Consider the following 19508-nt stretch of genomic DNA (forward strand, 5'->3'; position numbering starts at 1 on the left):
CAAAGGAGGACTGAATGAAAAAATGATTGAAATATAATAATTTCGATGTTACTGAAACCGCCTCTAGTCTGCGGACATTTGAAATTTGGGAAGATCGAAGTTTTGAAAAAATATAGCCTATGAATTCCTTTGATTTGTATATCTTGAAGTTGAAGAAATTTCTTTAACTCTAGTTTATTGGTAATTGAATAAAATCATCGCAGTTTTAAGGTTACAGATAGCAACAGCGTACGTGACCGTATCTCTAGACGTGAACTATTGGAGTTTAGTAATTCTTAAGTTCCTGAAATATCTCTTAGCCTAGTCTACCGGAATTTCACCAGAAGCTTGCAATTCAGCGCGTGGGACTACCAAAGATAAATGAAGTAGATCGGTGCTCAGTCGTGCATTATTGGAATATCAAAGCTTAGAAAACCGCCATAGCCTAAAGATAACGAAAATTGGGGTAGACACATTATAGTTCAGGAAATTATCAAAGACAAACTGAAGCACAAAGGTGCTATCAATTTACACTCAAAATTTTATAATAATGGTATAATGCCTAAAGTAAGACTTCTTAAGATACTTTGTGATTTTAGGTGGGGTGGTCTTTTAAAACCTTATTTTATATTATCACATCAACACTATTTTTTAAATAAAATAATTTTAAATGTGTGAAAATCCACTACAACTGAAAATAAAATCAAACTTAATAAATGAGAACCTCAAATTAAATTCAATGGATACTTATCACGTTGCTTAAATGTATTAATATACGCTTATAACTTGATATGTAAGTGAGCTTAATTTAAAAAATTGCTATAAGAAAAAATACTGTGTTTTGCCATTAGATTGAAATTTTATTCATATAAATGCGCATGTGGTCAATTGGCCAATCGTATACCTACATCTTCTTTCTTTATTTGTAACCTTAATTCTCTATTGGTTAGTAATCAAAACATAACCTGTCATGTTTTAAAAATTAGTTATATTATTTTTAAATTGTAACAAAAATCAGTAATACTATATTAAACTTAGTTTTCTTTTATTTCAATTTAAAACATTATTATTTATTTGCAAATCTGGATGATAAATTGGATAATATGATTGCTGCATCTGACCCACAGGTTTGTTTAATTTAACACTATTCTCTAATTTATATATTTATATATATTAATTTATAAATATTATAGGAATTTGTACCTCGTGGAAGGCAGCAAGTAGCTCGTCATCCAGGCCCTTTGGAACCATGCTTTAAAAAAGATAAGGATTTTGATGAGTATATACAAAATGGTCTTGAAAAAGTAAGCTTATCAGAGGAAACTGCTTATGAATTTTGGATTTTAAGAAAAGCATCTGAAAATGAAGATGATAAAATGTATGTTTTTCTGATATATTGTTTTTAATTACATCTATAAAATGTTAAAATTTTTAGCTCAAATGAAACAACTTCAAAATTTAATAATACAGATCCTAAAAGTAATATTACTTCAGGAACAAACAAGTCTCATGTTATGGATTGTTCAGATTTTTTTGAAGATACAGCAAGTTTTAAAACATCGGAAGGTAGCCCACATCAAAAACTTCCTAATAAACGAATATCAGATGTGAGTAATCACTTAACTAACAGGAGAGTATCTGTTGGAGAAAAATATCAAACAATATCAAATAATTTAATATATACTCCAACATTTAAATCAAAAATAGAACCAGGATTTATGGAAGATGAATTGTATGTGAAAGGCCATACTGCAGTGTATTCAAGAGGTCTTTTTAATAATGTTGATCAACAAGATAATGGCAGAACCGTAAGTAATTAAGACTTGAGAGATTAAGATTTATTTTAAAATGTGTTAAATTATTTATTTAATCTAGGTAATTTGTTCATATACTGTACCTCTTCCTATCAAACAGGCTTTATGGGTAACATTTCATTGTGAACGTCCAATTTTTGAATCTAATGAAGTTGATATGCAAGAAGTGAAGGAAGTTACAGGTCATATAATATATTATATAATATAATATATATATTCAATAATGCAATAATATAATATATCAATCTATACATTCTTTAGGTATTCAAACACCAGCTATATGTTTAGTAGATAAATCAAATATTAGAGTTTTTATTATAAAGGGTGAACAATTTGTTTTACCAATGCCATTTAAAATAGAGAAAGTTTGGAATACTAAATATGGTATCATCATAGAAAAATCATCTGATGGTAACTATTGAACAACCTTGTGTTCTAATATACAACACACTTTAATTAATTTTAGCTCAAAATGAAGAAAAATTTTGTCAAAACTATTCAGGTACATTATTTTCATTAGCATACCCATTAGATGATGTTTGCCCAATTGCTTTAAGTCATAATGGTGCAATAACAAGAATGGGCAGTTCTCATTATAAGATTGTATATACAAGTAATAATCCAAGCATATGTATGGTCTTTGATTCCATTACTAAAGAACATAGTGTTTATAAGATACGAAGAGTTAGACCAGATGAAAAAGATTATGGAGAAAATGCTAGTATTTGTCATTCAGCAACTAACAGTTCCCAAAAGGTATACAATATATATATATATATATATATATATATATATATATATATATTGCATGAAGTGAAATATTATATGAAATTTCTAGCTTAAAAATCGTCTTTCAATGTGGGATAATCTCATGAGCAGTGGTCATCTGGTTACTCCAAGTCCCATAAATAAAAAATCTTCCTACAATGAAAAATCATTTCATGCACAATATAAAACAAAGTTATTTTATTCAATGGCTGCTATGAGGTATAAATATTATTATTTAAAAGCTATATTATGGACTCCTGTTAAATATTTTTTATTTTAGTCGCTGTCAATCACCTGCAGTCACTGATAGCCCATGGACAATGCAAATTTCAAATAAGGAAAAAAGTTATTTACCTGAAAAAGATTATTCAGTACCAAAATCATTTTTCAATTGTTCTAAGTCTATGTCATACCTAAAATCAACACCAAATATATGTTTAGAGTATATTTGGAGTGATACCTATTCCTCTCAGTATGTTGCTTTTGGAAAAAAAAACAGTTTTATTTATATGCCATATTTTTTAGAGATACTCTTACTGGTGGGCCAGCAACATCAGTATTTCTATCAAGAGATATTGTGGGTCAGTGGTATCTTTGTTATGTTCTTCCATCTAGATACCAACTTTCTATAGTAAAAATTGACTTTTCTAATTCATATATCAATTTTGGCATGGTAACAAGTATCAGTGCTAAAGATGCCATTAATATACCAGTAATTGTTTTTATTATTTATTTTTTGTTTTTATGGTTAATTAATTTATTTCCAGCATTTAGATATGCTTGCAATCTTAGAACACAGCGGTAACGTTACATTATATTCTGGACTAACAATTGTAGGGAAATTGCATATTGCTGGAACTTTGTTACAACATACCCCTTCCCCATCTTTAAGGAGACATACAAGGTCACCCTTTCCACGGTATATATCTATATGTGTTTTGTAATATAACATATATAGTTTTATTAATGATTATTATAGACGCAGCAGTCTCTTACCACTTTCCAAACAACCAGAGCCAAAATTTGATGAGCACTTGTTTTCCCCAGTGTTGCCATCAACCTCAAATAACATTAATTATTTACCTACTTCAGGCAATCCAACCCCATTAAGATATGCTTTTCAAGATAGTAAGGTTTATATTTTTTAAATATATTTTTTTTTACAATTATATTTTAGAATTGGAAAAAAGAGCTACTTTAGTTGGGTTGTCTGATGCTATAGAAAATAGAGTGACATTAAAATATTCAGATGGTACTTATTACAGAATAACATTACCCATTCTAACACATTCTGCTTTAGTAGAAAGCTGTATTATTGCCCTTAGGCAATGTCTCCCAAGAGATGCTGCGTTAGTAATTGCGTGTAGATGGTATTCTTCTAGAAATGCTATTGGAAATGAAGCATTAGATAATAAACAAGAATGGGAGTTGTTCTGTAATGTATTACTTGGTAAGTTTTCTCAATATCAACCACATTCAAATAATATTACATTATTAATAACATTTGTAAACATAAAAAGTGAATAAAAAACAATTCCTTTTATATCAAATGGAATATAATAGTTCAAGATTATGTTTATGTCATATTATGTCATTTAAAAAGCTGATTTTGTTTTGGATATAGTGCTAAATTCAATAACAATTCACCATTGTGAAAATTCGATCATCCATGTCCGTCATTATCAAACGAGATCATTATCAAAGGAGATAGTAAACGTTGTCAAAAACTATCGAGGTATAAGGTCTCCTATCAATTATTGAAAAGTTTATAAAGAACATACAAATAGACTTCGCAGAGCTCGCGAAAAGACAAGTGGAGAAGGGTAGGCGTGATTTAGAGCGAATCGCGGTTTTGTAAATAAGATTTTCGCATTTTGCCAGTCAATAAGCATCACTAACTCAGGTGAAGAAAGTGTTTTTGTAAAGGAGTTTTTGCTTCTCTTAAGATAGTGTATGCGGAAGAGAGGAAATGTTACAAACAAGAGGAAATGTCAATCGCTAATCCTTGTGTATGACTCTGAGATTTGGACATTGTTACAGTCTGAAATCAGCTTGAGTCATCCAAATGCGATGCTTAAGGCAAATTCTACTTGTTTCAACACGAGATCGTTTTAGAAGGGAAGTAATTCGTTTAAGATGCAATCAGTGCACATTCGGAGACGCAGATTACAATGGTTTGGACATTTCTTTCGAATTAATTCCGGACAACAGCTCCGAAAAAGGCATAGATACAAGGCTATTTGATACGTCCGAACATGCAAAATTTTTCAAAATATTAGTGATAGTAATTATACATTGTAAACTGACAAACGTTGCATTGGCAGTTTGCTTTTTTTTATAAATTTCAAATCGCTGCTTTATATTTGTGACTGAAAATGCTGAAGTCTACATATCAGAAATCTACCTCATAGATGGTGTGGAAAAGTACAACCGTAATCTATAACTGTTCAAGTTTCTATAATATGCGCGTTAAATGCACTATAATGTTTGAATAAGTTGATTGCGACGTTTTGATGTACCTTAGGTGCCGTCAGTTCATTGTTTTATTGAACAGACTATATGCTCTATTTTTGGCGGTAGTGTAAATGAGTTATCATACTATCTTAATTTATTAAACAATATCAAAAATGTTTTTACACCCTTTATAGCATAAAAGTTTTTTTATTTGAATTTTGCTAATATATGTACCGTCACTGCGATCCACTCTTCATAACAACCAATTGATGTTACTTGTTATGGTACACACAAAAAACATTTGACATATAAATAGGAATTCTTATAGAAAAACTATATTTATTATAATTTTATTAGGACAGACATTTTGAAAATGAATATGTTTTACAGACAAATGTTATATGGACATATTACATTAAATTTATTAAATGAGGGTATATATTTCTGAAATTGTTAACCATACTAAAAAATGAAAATTTAATACCTATAAACTTAATAAAATAGCGTGATTTATGCTATTAAAGTTATATTTTACATTTTACAGAACTTCTGGGTTATGAAGAAGACCATATTTTTGAAAGACCAGAGACACCTTCAACTTCGGTTAAGCGGCAAAAAACAATGCCTTCAAGTTCAGATGAAGATTGGTTAGCTTTAGTTAATAGTCAACATAACTCCAGTGCTAATGAATTATGTAGAGTTTTAAAAATAAATCTTTCCTCATCTGACAATAACTCTCGTATAGATGAAACCAAAACAGCTATTAATCCAAAATCAATTTTATTTCCCTACATAAGATATATACATTTTTCATTGCATTTACTGTATGAGGATTTTAAATTGAATACATTATTTACTGAGTCTTTGTTACCGTTAGCAAAACTGTTATCAAAAATGTGTAGTGATCTAGGTTTAAGTGATTTTGTATTACACTATTGGCAAGACTTTCCAAGTGCGATTACCATTACAGAGCCGATTATTGATGATACTTTACGTAAGGCAATTAATGTGTGGCAGGGTCTTAATGATAAACCAATAAGTGTTATGGGACATGTATATGGTTTATTAAAAGGAGCAACCTTAAGTCCTTATCCATATTTAGCTAATGTTAATTCACGATCAAGAGATATAGTTCAGGTAATTATACTTTATATTAAAAGAAAATATTCATCAGAATCGTTTTAGAATCCGGAAAAAATAATCTGTATTTTGTATTTAATAATCTGTTATTTTTTTTAGTTATGTGGTCTCTTATCTACTTCAAATAGTGGTGGTTCCTGTTTTACATCTTTAGATAGTTTTATTAACAATATTTCTCATGGGCCTAATGAGCAAATTGAGCAGAGAAGTATTTTATGTGACGATAAAAATATACACCAAATCGTTCTAATTATGGTAGAAATGAAAATTACAAAAGGGTATATAGGTAAATTTTAAAATGTTGTTAAATTAATACTATTATTTTTAGATACATTGAAACTTTGCCTGTTGGTATTGCATTTTTACTTTATAATATTTTGTGGAAGTGTCGTGAAAATCCAGCCTCTGATTGGCCTATTGAAGCTTACCATTTATTATGGAGGGATGATTTAGTATCTCAAGCACAAAAAATTGAAATGGTTAGATGAACTATATTTTATGTGTAGTTACAGGATCATACAAAGTAACTTTACATTTAATAATTTAACATTTTTTGTAGGAAAAAGACAAACTTTTTCAAGAAAAAATGAACATTTGCTTCCAGCTACAAGAATCCATGCCAAGCACAAAACAAGAAATTGCTGATCTTGATGGGATGGAAGATATAGATTGTAGTCTAACAAAAATGAGATTTAATGATGATATCAGGTTGGTCATATTGAATAATTTGATTAAATTGTTATTTATTAATAATTATGTAATTTTTTTATAGAGTTCTAGAAGCTAGGAAAATGCTAGCAAGTTCAAAACCAGTTCCTATTACATTAACCCAAAGACCTGATGTATCTGACCATGATTTTATTGAAGAGCAAGAAAAACATTTATATGGTATTTGTATAAGAACAATGGCTTTACCTGTTGGAAGGTAATTTATAAACAAAAATGTTAATTTATAATAAATATGTTTTATATATTTTAAGGGGAATGATAACTTTAAGAACTGCTACTCCAATAATAACTGAACCTTTAGCTACGCCTACTTTGTGTCTAACTGGAAAAGCATTACCTAGAGGCAACACTGTGGAGTTGAATCATATTGATACACCTGCTAATATGAATCTATGGCCATTATTTCATAATGGCGTTGCAAATGGGTTAAGAATAACACCAGATGCACAAAATATAGATAGCACTTGGATCATATTTAATAAACCCAGAGGTACATTTTACTATATGAATTCAAATATATCTTTTTTTTTATTAATCTCTTAGAATGTCAACAATCTGCTTGTGGGCAATAAGTATTATTATATGATTTCAGTTATATAATATAACCATCCTGACATGTAGAAGATCACTTCAGTAAGTGATCTGCTGTACAACTTATAATCTAAATCTTATTCTAGATACCATTCTAACTTATTTTAATCTATGTGTCTATTAATCAGTTCGTATGGTAGTTTGCGTTTGAGCCTACGCACTTCACTCTCATCGCGCACATTTAACTGTTTGGCGAGTGCATCGGGATGCACTAATAATCTTTCAGAGTACTTCGCACTAACACTCCGAATCACACTCATGGGTTCTATAGAGATGTCGCGCTGAATCAGTTTGTTAGACACATAATATGGGGCATCGACGATGACTCGTAATACTTCGTTCTGGAACCTCTGGAGGATATCTATGTGATATTTGCTAGTACTACCCCACAGTTCAATACCATAGGTGAAAATGGGCCTAAGTATTGACTTATACAGCAAAACCTTGTTATCTAATGATAATTTAGATTTACGCCCTATCAGCTAGTACATTTAGCTTAGTTTAACCCCAAGCTGTTTGTTTGTTAATCAATTTTACTAACGGACATGTTCTTCTACAAAGGGTGAATGTCGTATGGGTAGATTTTGTCTCATTTGCTTTGATACGCCTTGTTTTCAACCACAATTTGACTTTGTTAAAATGAAGTTGGAGGTTTCTTGTGCCTGATATTGGATCCTCGTGTGATGATAAAACCGCAGTATCGTCAGCACATGTTGCAACAGTAGTGTTTTTTGAGGTCGGTAGGTCAGCTGTATACAATAGATATAACAATGGGCCCAGAACACTGCCTGGGAAACACCCGAATATATTGGGTGTAGGTCACTGTATTCGTCACCCTATTTGACAATAAAATGTTTGTCTGTGAGGTACGATTTCAGCAGTTGAAAGTGCGTATGGAGCAAAAGCCTTTTCAATTTAACAAACTGTCTAATTCACCTCTAAATAAAGGCCAGTTAGTTTTCGTGTTATGCAAAGAAGGTGATTTTGTTTTGTTGAGAATATTTGAGTTCACTGTTATAATAATTGGTGAGTGATCAGATGATAAATCAAAGCATGATTGAGCTTTGCATCTTTTGATGTCAATATTTTTAGTAACACAAAAGTCTATGGTATCGAGAATTTTATTTCTATCTGACGGCCAATATGTTGGCTCACCAGTAGAGATATGCTGTAAGTTATGTGCCTTCATTGCTTTGACCAATCTTCTGCCTTTGCTCTTATTAATCTAGAGCCCCACATTACATGTTTTGCATTATAGTCTCCTCAGGCAATGAATCTATTACCCAGTATGTTAAAGAAGCCTTGGTATTGTTCTGCCTTGTTGTTGTGTTTTGGTAGACAATAGATAGCTCTCATTGTTAATGGCACGTGCACTTCTTCAATGGTTACACTGGTGGCTTGTAAATAACCCTCGCTGAATTTCTCTCTTTCACAGTGTTTTATGTTTTCACGGATAATTATAGATGTTCCTCCATGTGCTTTATCATCTGGGTGTATTGTGTGATACAGCTTGTATTTCGGACTCAGTAAATAATTTCTATCCGTGAAATGTGTTGACATTGTGGTCCAAATGCTTAATTTCGTAAACATGTTTATTATTTTCTTTTGGTTTCAAATCAATATAAAACATTGGCAGTGACTCCTTTGTTGCATGATGTTTAATATTGTGTATATTTACAACTTCGTGGCCTTGTTCAGCTAGGGCTGTTTTAATTGTGTTTGAGTCCGTGGCGTGATATAGTCCTTTTATGACGAATTTAAATGTTTTGAGTGTTTCGATTGTCGAATTCTCTTATTAACACTTTGGAGTGTTCAGGATCAAACATTTTAATCTTCATTGTTTCAGATCCGATTGTTTTTATTGTGTAATTATTACATGTTGTCTTGAGCAAGTCATGCAGATGTTTAACAACACCTATCTTATATATTGTTACTGGGGGTGGTCTGGGAATTGTTTTCGGTTGGTTTTCTTCTGTCTTTTCTGTCAGGGCACTGAAACAGTTGTATGTTTAGATGGGTTTTTGAAGCCAATAGTTGCTGATTTTCGTTCGTTTTCGGACCACTTGTTCTTCCAAACTTCTCAAGCGTTTTTTGTTTGTAACTATGTTCCATTTTGGCTTTTGAGGGGTTTCAGTTATTGGCAGTCGATCGCTATTTTGAATAGCGGGTGATTCAATTAATAAATCGACAGAAAGGTGTTGTATTTTATTATTGCTTATATTTTACTCGCTCGACTTACGGTTCCAAAAATAAAAAAGAAAATTTCTAGATGGTAGAGCCTTGATTATAAAAAATAAATTTTAAATTTCACGTTTTAAGTCACGTTCTCACCCTACACTGGTTGAGACTAGGTTTTCACTTTTTATGACCTGTGTTCTGGAAGGTACGTCTGCACTCCGCGGTGGTTTGAACAGAACTCTATATATAATTTTAAGTAAAAAAGTGTTAGTGAAGTAGATTGGTTCCGGATCAGATCATGGCCAGCAACTTTTGGGATGATTTTGTATCATTATCTAAGGATCATGTTAATTGATGACCTAAAATAATTATAATTAAATATTAATCTAATCTTGATCAGCTAGATGACAAAACTCGCGAGAGGAGCTTGAAAAAGAACAAATCATTACTCAGCAGTATTTTTTTTTACTGAAAAACACAATCGAAACTATTGCATTGGCAGGTCGAGAAATGTGACTTTTAAGCCACATTTAGGAAAACCCTAATTTACTTTTCAACATAATATATTTTTTAATAGGTTTTACATATAATATTGCTCATCAAATATGGGAAGTTTTTTTTTCAAAATAGTAAATATAAAAATAAATAAATAAATAAAATATAAAAATTTAATTTAAAGAACGGGTATAAAAATGTATTTATTTTTATGTGGCTATAAGGTGGTGCAGAACCTCAAATGGAGCACGCAGGATTTCTTATGGCATTAGGGTTAAATGGACACCTAAAAAATTTAGCTGATTTGAACAAATTTGATTATTTTTTTAAACTCCATGAAATGACCAGTGTGGGAATATTACTTGGTAACATATATTTTTCACATAATACCATATTTAGTAATGTATTAATTATTTTCCTAGGCTTATCAGCAGCTTTTAGAGCTACCTGCAATCAATGTTTAACTAAGATTTTAGCAATTCATGTGGAAGCTTTGTTACCTCCGACATCTATGGAATTTGACGTTTCTCAAAATTTACAGGTAGCCGGATTATTGGGACTAGGCCTAGTTTATCAGAGTAGCGCACATAGACATATAACGGAAGTAAATTTAAATTTACTGATGTTGATGCTATAAACACTATGTCTGTCCTTGTAGGTTTTATTATCAGAAATTGGTCGTCCTCCGGGACCAGAAATGGAAAACAGTGTAGATAGAGAATCATATTCATTAGCGGCCGGATTAGCACTAGGTTTAGTCATGTTAAAACATGGTGATCAGCCAGCTGGCATGTCTGATTTGAATGTCCCAGACACTTTACATTATTACATGATTGGTGGAAATAAGAGACCATTAACAGGTTCCCAAAAAGACAAATACAAAACACCATCGTTTCAAATACGTGAAGGATCCTCAGTTAATTTAGATGTTACAGCTCCTGGTGCAACTCTTGCTTTAGGAATGATGTATTTAGGCACAGGAAACAACGCAGTAGCTGATTGGATGTCATTGCCGGAAACGCAGTATTTACTAGACTTTGTTCGTCCTGATTTTTTGATGTTGAGAAGTTTAGCGAGATGTAACCCATTGATATCCATGGATGTTGGATCTTAATTTAATTTAATTTTCTATTTTAGCCTTAATTTTGTGGAATGACATATATCCTTCAAAAGAATGGGTTGAATCATTAGTGCCATCGTCTATTAGGCCCTACTGTCTTGTTACTCCTACATCAGCTGATATTGATTATGAAGCAATGAAGTAACCTCTCTATATTCATTTATTTTTGCTTTATTAATGCAAAAATCCTATTTTAGCCAAGCATATTGTAATATAATTGCAGGGGCTTGTTTTGCTCTGGGATTGAAATATGCAGGATCAGCTAATAAAGATGCATTTGATACATTATTACTATTTTGTCATATGTTCACATCATTAACGGGAAAATCTATAGCGGAATTAGCAGGGAAAGCGACAATAGAGACTTGTTTAAATGTATTAATTATCAGCGTATCAATGGTGAGTATTTAATAATATGAAAGCGTAATTGTATTATAATAATATGGGCAAATCGTATACACAATTTCCATTCATTAATAATATATAGATTCAAGAAAATATAGTCACATATAGAAAAAAAAATGTATTTAAAGACTAAATCAAATTAATTTATTTATATATGCCTATTAAAGTATTTTGTTATATAAATAAGACAGACATATTCTTAGTACGTTTCATTAATATATTTATTTATAGGTAATGGCTGGAACAGGTAATCTAGAAATAATGCGATTGGTGCGTCATCTTCGTAGGCGTGTTGGTGTCTCTATCAATGGCATTGTTACATATGGTTCTCAGCTAGCTATACATATGGCACTGGGACTGTTGTTTTTAGGTGGTGGAAGATATACATTAAGTAACTCACCTGCTAGTGTTGCCGCTCTCATATGTGCTTTTTATCCAAAATTTCCTACACATAGCAATGATAACAAGTATGCATTAACGGTTTTGTTCATTTAATTATCTTGATATCATGTGCAATTTTAGGTATCATTTACAGGCTTTCAGACATCTCTATGTTCTAGCAGTTGAACCGAGGCTATTAATTCCCAAAGATGTTTTAACAGACGAAATATGTTATGCGAAATTAACAGTTGTTCATTTAGGTATATTTTCTTAAATATTTTACACAACCTCTCCATTTTCATCTAATTCTTATATTAATTTGTCATAGATGGAGTAAAAATGGAAATTAAGGGACCAGGTCTTATACCAGACCCAAATTTGTTGTCTAAGGTTATGCTGAATGATGAAAGATACTGGCCAGTTGTATTTGAAAGAGGTCGAAATTGGGATCTATTGTTGTAAGTATTTATTTATTCTCAAGAAATTAAATATACTAGGTGTGGTACTTAGTCATAAATGTTTTATGATATTAGTTGTTTGCGTGTATTTTGATCAATGATATCTATTGATAAATATCTAAAAGTATCAAGGTAAATAACTGTTAAATTCGATGCTTTTAACATTTTTCGATATGAATTAACAGTTTTCAATTTTGTGTTATTGAGTTATTTGGTGTATACAGACGCTAATCATGGAAAGTTAAAAAATAAGAGTTTTCTGTGGTAAATTATAATTAGCGAGAAAAAGTTGGTCTATTATGACAATCATAAGCCCAGAAAGCCACGAATGAAATCCTCAACATCGATATTGAAGCGGAATACTCATGGTTATAAAATCTTGTAGTGAAGTGTGTCATATATACCAACGTCAATAGAATAAATTGAACGACGTATTGTTGAAAGAAAAACAAACATGTAATCCTACAAGGTCATCCTTGATCGGCTTAATGTTGAAGACTGTGGCCCGGAACACATGTTAAGCTGTATGTCCAGTCACTAAAAAATCTAAGAGGTTGGAGTGATTAAATATAAGTTTTAAACGGGAAAGGGTTTTAATCACATGAACTATTAATTTACTTTAAACATTATTTTTTTTAACAGAAAGAAGAGGCCAGTGGTGGAACGGCAACACAAAGCGACGCTGAGGGTCCTTCGTCCGCCAGTCCGTGAATACGTTCGTCCGCCAGTTTGTCCTTGAAGATCTTTGAAATGGCACTGTTTCTACTTAACTTTCCATGACAGATTCTAGATTCCAATAGTTTATGGCTAAGAAACTGAATTACTACATACCGCCTGTGGTGGCCGTTCACCCTGAGCTGCAAGAATTCACGGCCTAGGGGTGTTTTTCAAAGCTTGAATGTTTCTTATTTGGAACAATTTATGGCCAAGAGTCTTTAGGGACCTTTATCCACCTTTTGTGGTCTTACAGTTTCAGCTGCGATACTTTTACCCAAGCTCCATCATGCTACATTAATTAGCTACATCAAGGAATTCTTCAAGTAAATACATGACGATTGCAAATCCAATGTCAACCTGTCTTATTTTCTTGTTAAATAATTTGATTCTGCTTAATTGAATGAATTGAATAGAGAACAGCCTTATGGAATCCTACAGATTGCGTCAGTTTTAAGATGTGGAAGGATTTTAAGTACAAAAATCATTAATTAATTTTAAAAACTATTTGTTTTATATTTTAAAGTCTCCTTACCAACTCTTTACCAACGAGGGTGTATCTTGACTGGATCTACAGGTTACCATGGACTCGGAACGTGGAACCGCGGTCCTCCGCATTGAGGCTACCGACTGGCAAGTGACCAATTTTAATCATCCCAGAAGACATCCGGTCTTACCCAGCCTGGTTACTGGCGTGATTGGGACTATTTTATTTAATGGAAAGAAGAGGCGACTGATTGAACGGCGATTAAAAGCGGTAGAGGGTTTTTATCTATTAGAAAACTGACTAACCCGTCTCACTCGTTCACCATTCAAGTACTTTTAAAATAGATGGCCGCGATTACATAAATTCAAAATGCTAAATACTATGAGGAGTTGGATCATTGCACTATTCAACTTTTTTAGAAGTGAAAATATTTGTATGGTAATTGCTTGGGAGGATATTCATTTTTTTCACTGCGTTGGCATGAATCGTACAAATAGTAATGGACGATATTTTCAAATACGTTAAATCATTTAACATTAAATACCACACCTAATAATGTAAATATAATAATGTCGTATTATGATTTTATAGAAAAATTTTATCAACTACGGGATATATTGAAGTAAAGCAGAGAGCAGGGTGTCTGAGCTATCTGACGGATAAATTCGGCTATCATAGCGAGCTCGCTCGTACATTAACTCAATCGAAAGTAGTTCCATGGGATCCCCCATCCAATTCTGTTATAAATTTCACTTCAGATGAATCAGTCCGAAACTTTTGTGAACTGATATTAGCTGTAGATAAAGGAAAAACTAGCTATATGGAAAGAAAAATGGTTCAGTTAATGACCAGAATAACCTATGATGCAGTTGTAAAAGACAAAGTTATGATGATTAGTATAATGGCGGCATTATTAAAGGTATTCAATTTAATATTCACTTTTAATCTTATGGTTTTATGTTTTTATTGCAGATGATATTAAAACTGGAATCTGAATATGATACTATAGGTTTGTGGCAATTAAAAATTATTAAACAACAAGTTTTATCTAAAACTGCAATTCCAAGTCTGATTCCAAAGGAAACAATATTATCGCTCTACCAGGAAATTTCACTTATTTTTGATCAACATTTAGAAATATTGAAAGATGACATGCACAAATATTCCACAAGTCAAGAATTTAATACTAATACAAAGTTGTTAGCTCAATATGTAATATTTTACGATATTCCAAACAAATTAACAGGTTTCAACGGACCAGTTGATATTCTTCAAAATATACTAAATATGAAAAATAAATTAAGTAGTAATCAATCAAATGAACATTTTGTAAGATTGTTGGAAATTTAACAACTTATTTATATACATTTGTAATTTATTGGAATTTTTAAGCTATATAGGATTTAGTAGCATGATTGTTGTATTATTTTTCTACATTTAGATAAATCAGTAGAATTATAGAATTATTATTGGAAAACTGTATTTTCCAAAATTAAAAATATGTTAATGTTTGAATAGTGTATATAATTAAATAAATTATTCCTTCAAAAGCATGCCTTTAAAATTATGTATTTATTAGCTTTTTAATTTCGTATTTATATCAGCACTTTTTTCTGCACCAATTAATCAAAGAAATTAATACAATGCGCCTTATAATTATGATATTTTTGGTTAGTAAGTCATAAATTAATGCATTTATTGATCGAATTGTTATCTGCGATAAAGAAATGGTTTATAATCAGAATTCTAGATAGACAGATGACTGGAAAAGGTGAACGTAGCTAACGTGGCTAAATATCTAACCTATATGTAAAAAACACTCTCAACAATATTGAAAAGAAAGCCATTTGGTAATATGATTTTCCTATAACATATTGTATGATTGTTGAAATGCCATCATTGTTTAAACAATTTTGGAGTTAGTCTCATGTCTTTTGACTAAGAGCAATAGCGTATGTACTGCTTTCCTTATTAAATTTAGACAAAAATGTAAACGAAACCTGCCGTAATATATTTGCAGAAGGTTCGCTGGTTTAACGTGATTTGAAAATCGAGAATCACAATCTTGTCTTCATGTATCATGAGCCAGGTGAATTCACATTCAATTATAATGAACAATTCACTGTGAACAAGTGAACAATTAGGGAATTACTATGCGCTGATTAGAAAGTTATTACAGTGTGACAAAGAAAAATAATTATGGAGCACACGGTTGTATTATGGAAAAGGAAAACGGTCATTTGCATAGTACCACCCGTCGCAGTTTCATGGATGTTTTACGATGGTTTGATAATTAACATCACATTAGACTTAGAAACCTTAAAGGAGGTCGTTCGCGAAGATTGACTTAAATAATAAATTATTTTCACCCTCAATATTTTTATTGTGAAGAAAAATACAATTAATAATCGCTCGAATATTGCACACAGACTTTTTACTATATCACTCGACGATTAAACATAATCCTATTCTGTTAAATTTGAATTCGCTAAATATTTTCCGAAAAGGCGTGTTATCATTACTCAAATGATAACGGTAATGAATACATAATTCTTTAGATTGATTAACCTCTGTAAAACTGTTATTATTGGTTATTATTTTTGCCTTTGTCTAACTTTTTGTTTGTGTTTGTTTGAACCAGGTTGTTCTTTTCAAGGGTGATTACTTGTGGAAGAAAAGTTGACCCAACTAAAAGTGTAAGTTGAGTACATTTTGAAAAAACTTACTATTTTATATTGCTTATTATTTTATAGACGCGTTATCTATTAGGTGACCTACGAGTTTCTGAGTTTTAAAGGCAGATACAAATCCCATACATTTTTTAACTTGGAGTTATCAGTAATTGATGGTCATGGTTTGGATATCATGTTAACCAATATGTTTAGTCTAAACGTGCAAGGGATTTTCAATAAGGAATTGATGTTGGCAGTATATGGCACTCTAATTCCGCGAAGTCTATTGTTTTTTTATTTGACTATTAAGGTCAAATTATATGAAAATCATCTCAATGTGGTAATGAATCAGCAAAATATCTAATTCTAATGAGTCGATGTTATGTGAAATATAGCACATATTTTTTCAAAATACAAAATTCAACATTTTAATTATCATTTGAATTTCAAAATACAAATTACAAAAGATAATCATGTGTTAGGTTATGTAGAGTAGAATCCTGCACACCTATGAATCAGAATGAAGAATTTTCTTGGGTCAACACTAGATCTTTAAATGTATTATCACGCATACACTATTACAGTCTCCTGTTGAGACAAAACAAATGGAAACATTTACTAAAGAAAACAATCTTTCTACATGCACTGATTACCATAAACTTGTATACTGTCTGAACAGATTTTCAGATTTGGATAGCGTTCAAGGATTGTCAGCATTTTGCTTTTATCGTTCAGGAAGCTGAAACTCTAACTCTAAATCCATTTTTGATGTCTGTCGTTGATCACTGTCCCTGTTCGTAAAAACTATAAAATCGTCATCTTCTGTACTAGTACTGCTCTATACTCTTGATAGTCCCATGTTTCATGTTTTTTGTAATTTGCCTTTAAGGTATGAATTGTAAGATTTTGATTTCTTTGCATTTTATCTGCTGTGATGTTTTCCGATGACCAAAATATTTTTTAACTGACACTTTAAAAAACTTATCAATTCTTGATTCTAAGCTTTCTTTTGGTTGTGATAATCTGGTTCGTACAGACATTAAAGTAAGCAGAACTTTGCCACAGTAACAATTCTTGTTCTGAATGTAATCTAAAGCTGCAGCAACTAGTTTTAATACTTCAGTGAATTCCTCCAAGTATTTCTCCAGTTCTATGACCGAGAAAGCGATAGATTACCCTGGGTCTGATGGTTCAGAAGATTGGATCTATTATCCTTTTCTACCATTCGATTCGTTAACATTTCTGAAGAGGGAAAGGCCCTAAATATGACTTTTTTCTTTGATGGAGACGTGTACTAGTAAATAAAAATGTCAGATTCTCACGATATTTAAAAGCTGCTCCATTGATTTTAATATAGAATCACCTAGTTTAGAATGTTATTGATATCGAGTTCGAACTACGACGATATTGGACCCTTTTTAATCTCCTCGTAATTGAACAAGGATATTGCGTTCAAGATAAATAAGTGTATATATTTATCTAAGTTAATGTCCTACAAATCCTTTTCTGTGATAATAGGTAGTAAATATAACTTTTATGTAAGCTAATAGAGTATACCCTTAAATTGCCATAAATAAAGGTTCATATTTAGACATATAAATAGACAAACAATAAAGAAAGCCTTGCCATTTAACAAATACACTTTGTACTTTGCTGCATGCAAAGATTGGCATATTTAGCGGTTGCTATTTTGTTTACGAAAGTACGAAAGCTTACAAGCGTACCTGTGTGTAAAGATTTTCTGTAGAACGTACCCATTAATAACATCTCTAAACGTATTTATGTTCAGATGTATTTTGCATCCATACGTATTTGAAATACTAACTACAAAATACATTAGTATCAGATATTTTGAGTACAAACTACAAATTACTTTTTTAAGAAGTAACAACAAACAAGTGACAAGAAACAAATAGTATTTGTACTTTTATTTTAATTATGTAGTTTAATTACAAGTAATTCAATACAGTTGACAAAATTATGCAGATGCTGCATCAACACTTTGAGACGGTATGGTTATCTTTGACAGAGTTGATCGTGCTAGACTTTTTTGTGCGAGTTTTGAAACCGCAGATACTATGGCAATAAGTCGCAATCGACTGTTTCCCTTAAAGACGACACAATTCAAGACTTCGCTTAAATTTAACTGGATTTCTGCGGTTGGTTCAAATCTAAAGATTAGTTAAACATTTTACTATCTGTAAAACTGCGGCAGACAATTGAACGGTTTCATATACTGTGTCATACAATTTTTTTTATTAATACTTCGCATTTAAATTGATTCATTCCATCTCAAGATTTAAGCGCTCTCCTTAAAAACTGCACAAAATGATTGAATAAATAAAACATTATTAATAATTGTCGGCTTGGTAGTCGCAATGATAAAAGCTAATAAAAGTCGCGGGGTCGAACCCCGCAGGGCATGGATGTATTTTATGTGATCTGATTGTAAATGTAAATCTCTCTAGACAACAGTGTAAAATACGACGAGAAATAACCACGCTAGTCATGCCAGTAACCAAGCTGGGTAAGACCGGATGTATTCTGGAATGGTCTCTAAGTTGATCACTGTTTAGTCGGTAGGCTTTATAACGAAGACCGTGGATTCAGTCCAGATAAGCCTTGGTTTGTAAAAAACGAGACGGTTAAAAACATATTAATACTTTTTGGAATATTATATGGCTTAATAAAAATATAAAATATAGCCTAAAATAAATAAATCTTAAATATTACATTTATTTCAATCAGTTTTAATTTTCATAACAATTTTTATGAGAATGTTTTTATAATGCAAACATATTGTGTATTTTTAAATTTTAAATATTTATTCTTTTACTTATCTTTTTATTTATTATTTTCTATTCAACCCTCGTACGGAGGGTAAAATGAACGGCCATGACAGTTGGTCTAGGGACTTTTTAGTTTGGGTAGTGAGCCAGAGGTATTGATTTTGCCCACCCTTCGCAGGAATCTCCGTCCTGTCGAACGGGGCCTCTCGTTGACGAAAATCGGGGGAAAATGTCGACGAAATCGCGTTCCCACACCATTTAATTTATTGACACCATGGCCGCCAAGAAAAATAAGAAAAAAATTGTTTCGCATTAGTGTAGGCTGGTTATTTTT

The 19508-nt window shown here is 31.6% G+C and overlaps 1 protein-coding gene across 1 annotated transcript; it reads left to right on the top strand.

Annotated features, from left to right (window-relative positions):
* The first annotated feature begins 893 nt into the window (after nucleotides 1–893).
* Nucleotides 894–15263, top strand: shtd (anaphase promoting complex subunit 1). Its single transcript, XM_076399469.1, has 28 exons — nucleotides 894–1106; nucleotides 1173–1357; nucleotides 1415–1787; nucleotides 1855–1975; nucleotides 2055–2204; nucleotides 2260–2549; nucleotides 2632–2780; nucleotides 2842–3033; nucleotides 3087–3273; nucleotides 3329–3480; nucleotides 3541–3689; nucleotides 3739–4011; nucleotides 5560–6152; nucleotides 6255–6433; nucleotides 6484–6634; nucleotides 6715–6863; nucleotides 6928–7080; nucleotides 7136–7374; nucleotides 10373–10513; nucleotides 10571–10752; nucleotides 10807–11227; nucleotides 11286–11409; nucleotides 11466–11667; nucleotides 11905–12140; nucleotides 12196–12314; nucleotides 12383–12512; nucleotides 14305–14632; nucleotides 14686–15263. Exons 1-28 carry the CDS (start codon nucleotides 1083–1085, stop codon nucleotides 15061–15063), a joined length of 5970 nt encoding a protein of 1989 aa, XP_076255584.1. The 5' UTR covers nucleotides 894–1082; the 3' UTR covers nucleotides 15064–15263.
* Nucleotides 15264–19508: the final 4245 nt, after the last annotated feature.

The sequence above is a fragment of the Rhynchophorus ferrugineus genome, unplaced genomic scaffold, assembly GCF_030347505.1.
Source record: "Rhynchophorus ferrugineus isolate W39M unplaced genomic scaffold, kcgeb_rfMv2 rfM3, whole genome shotgun sequence".
NCBI lineage: Eukaryota > Metazoa > Arthropoda > Insecta > Coleoptera > Curculionidae > Rhynchophorus > Rhynchophorus ferrugineus.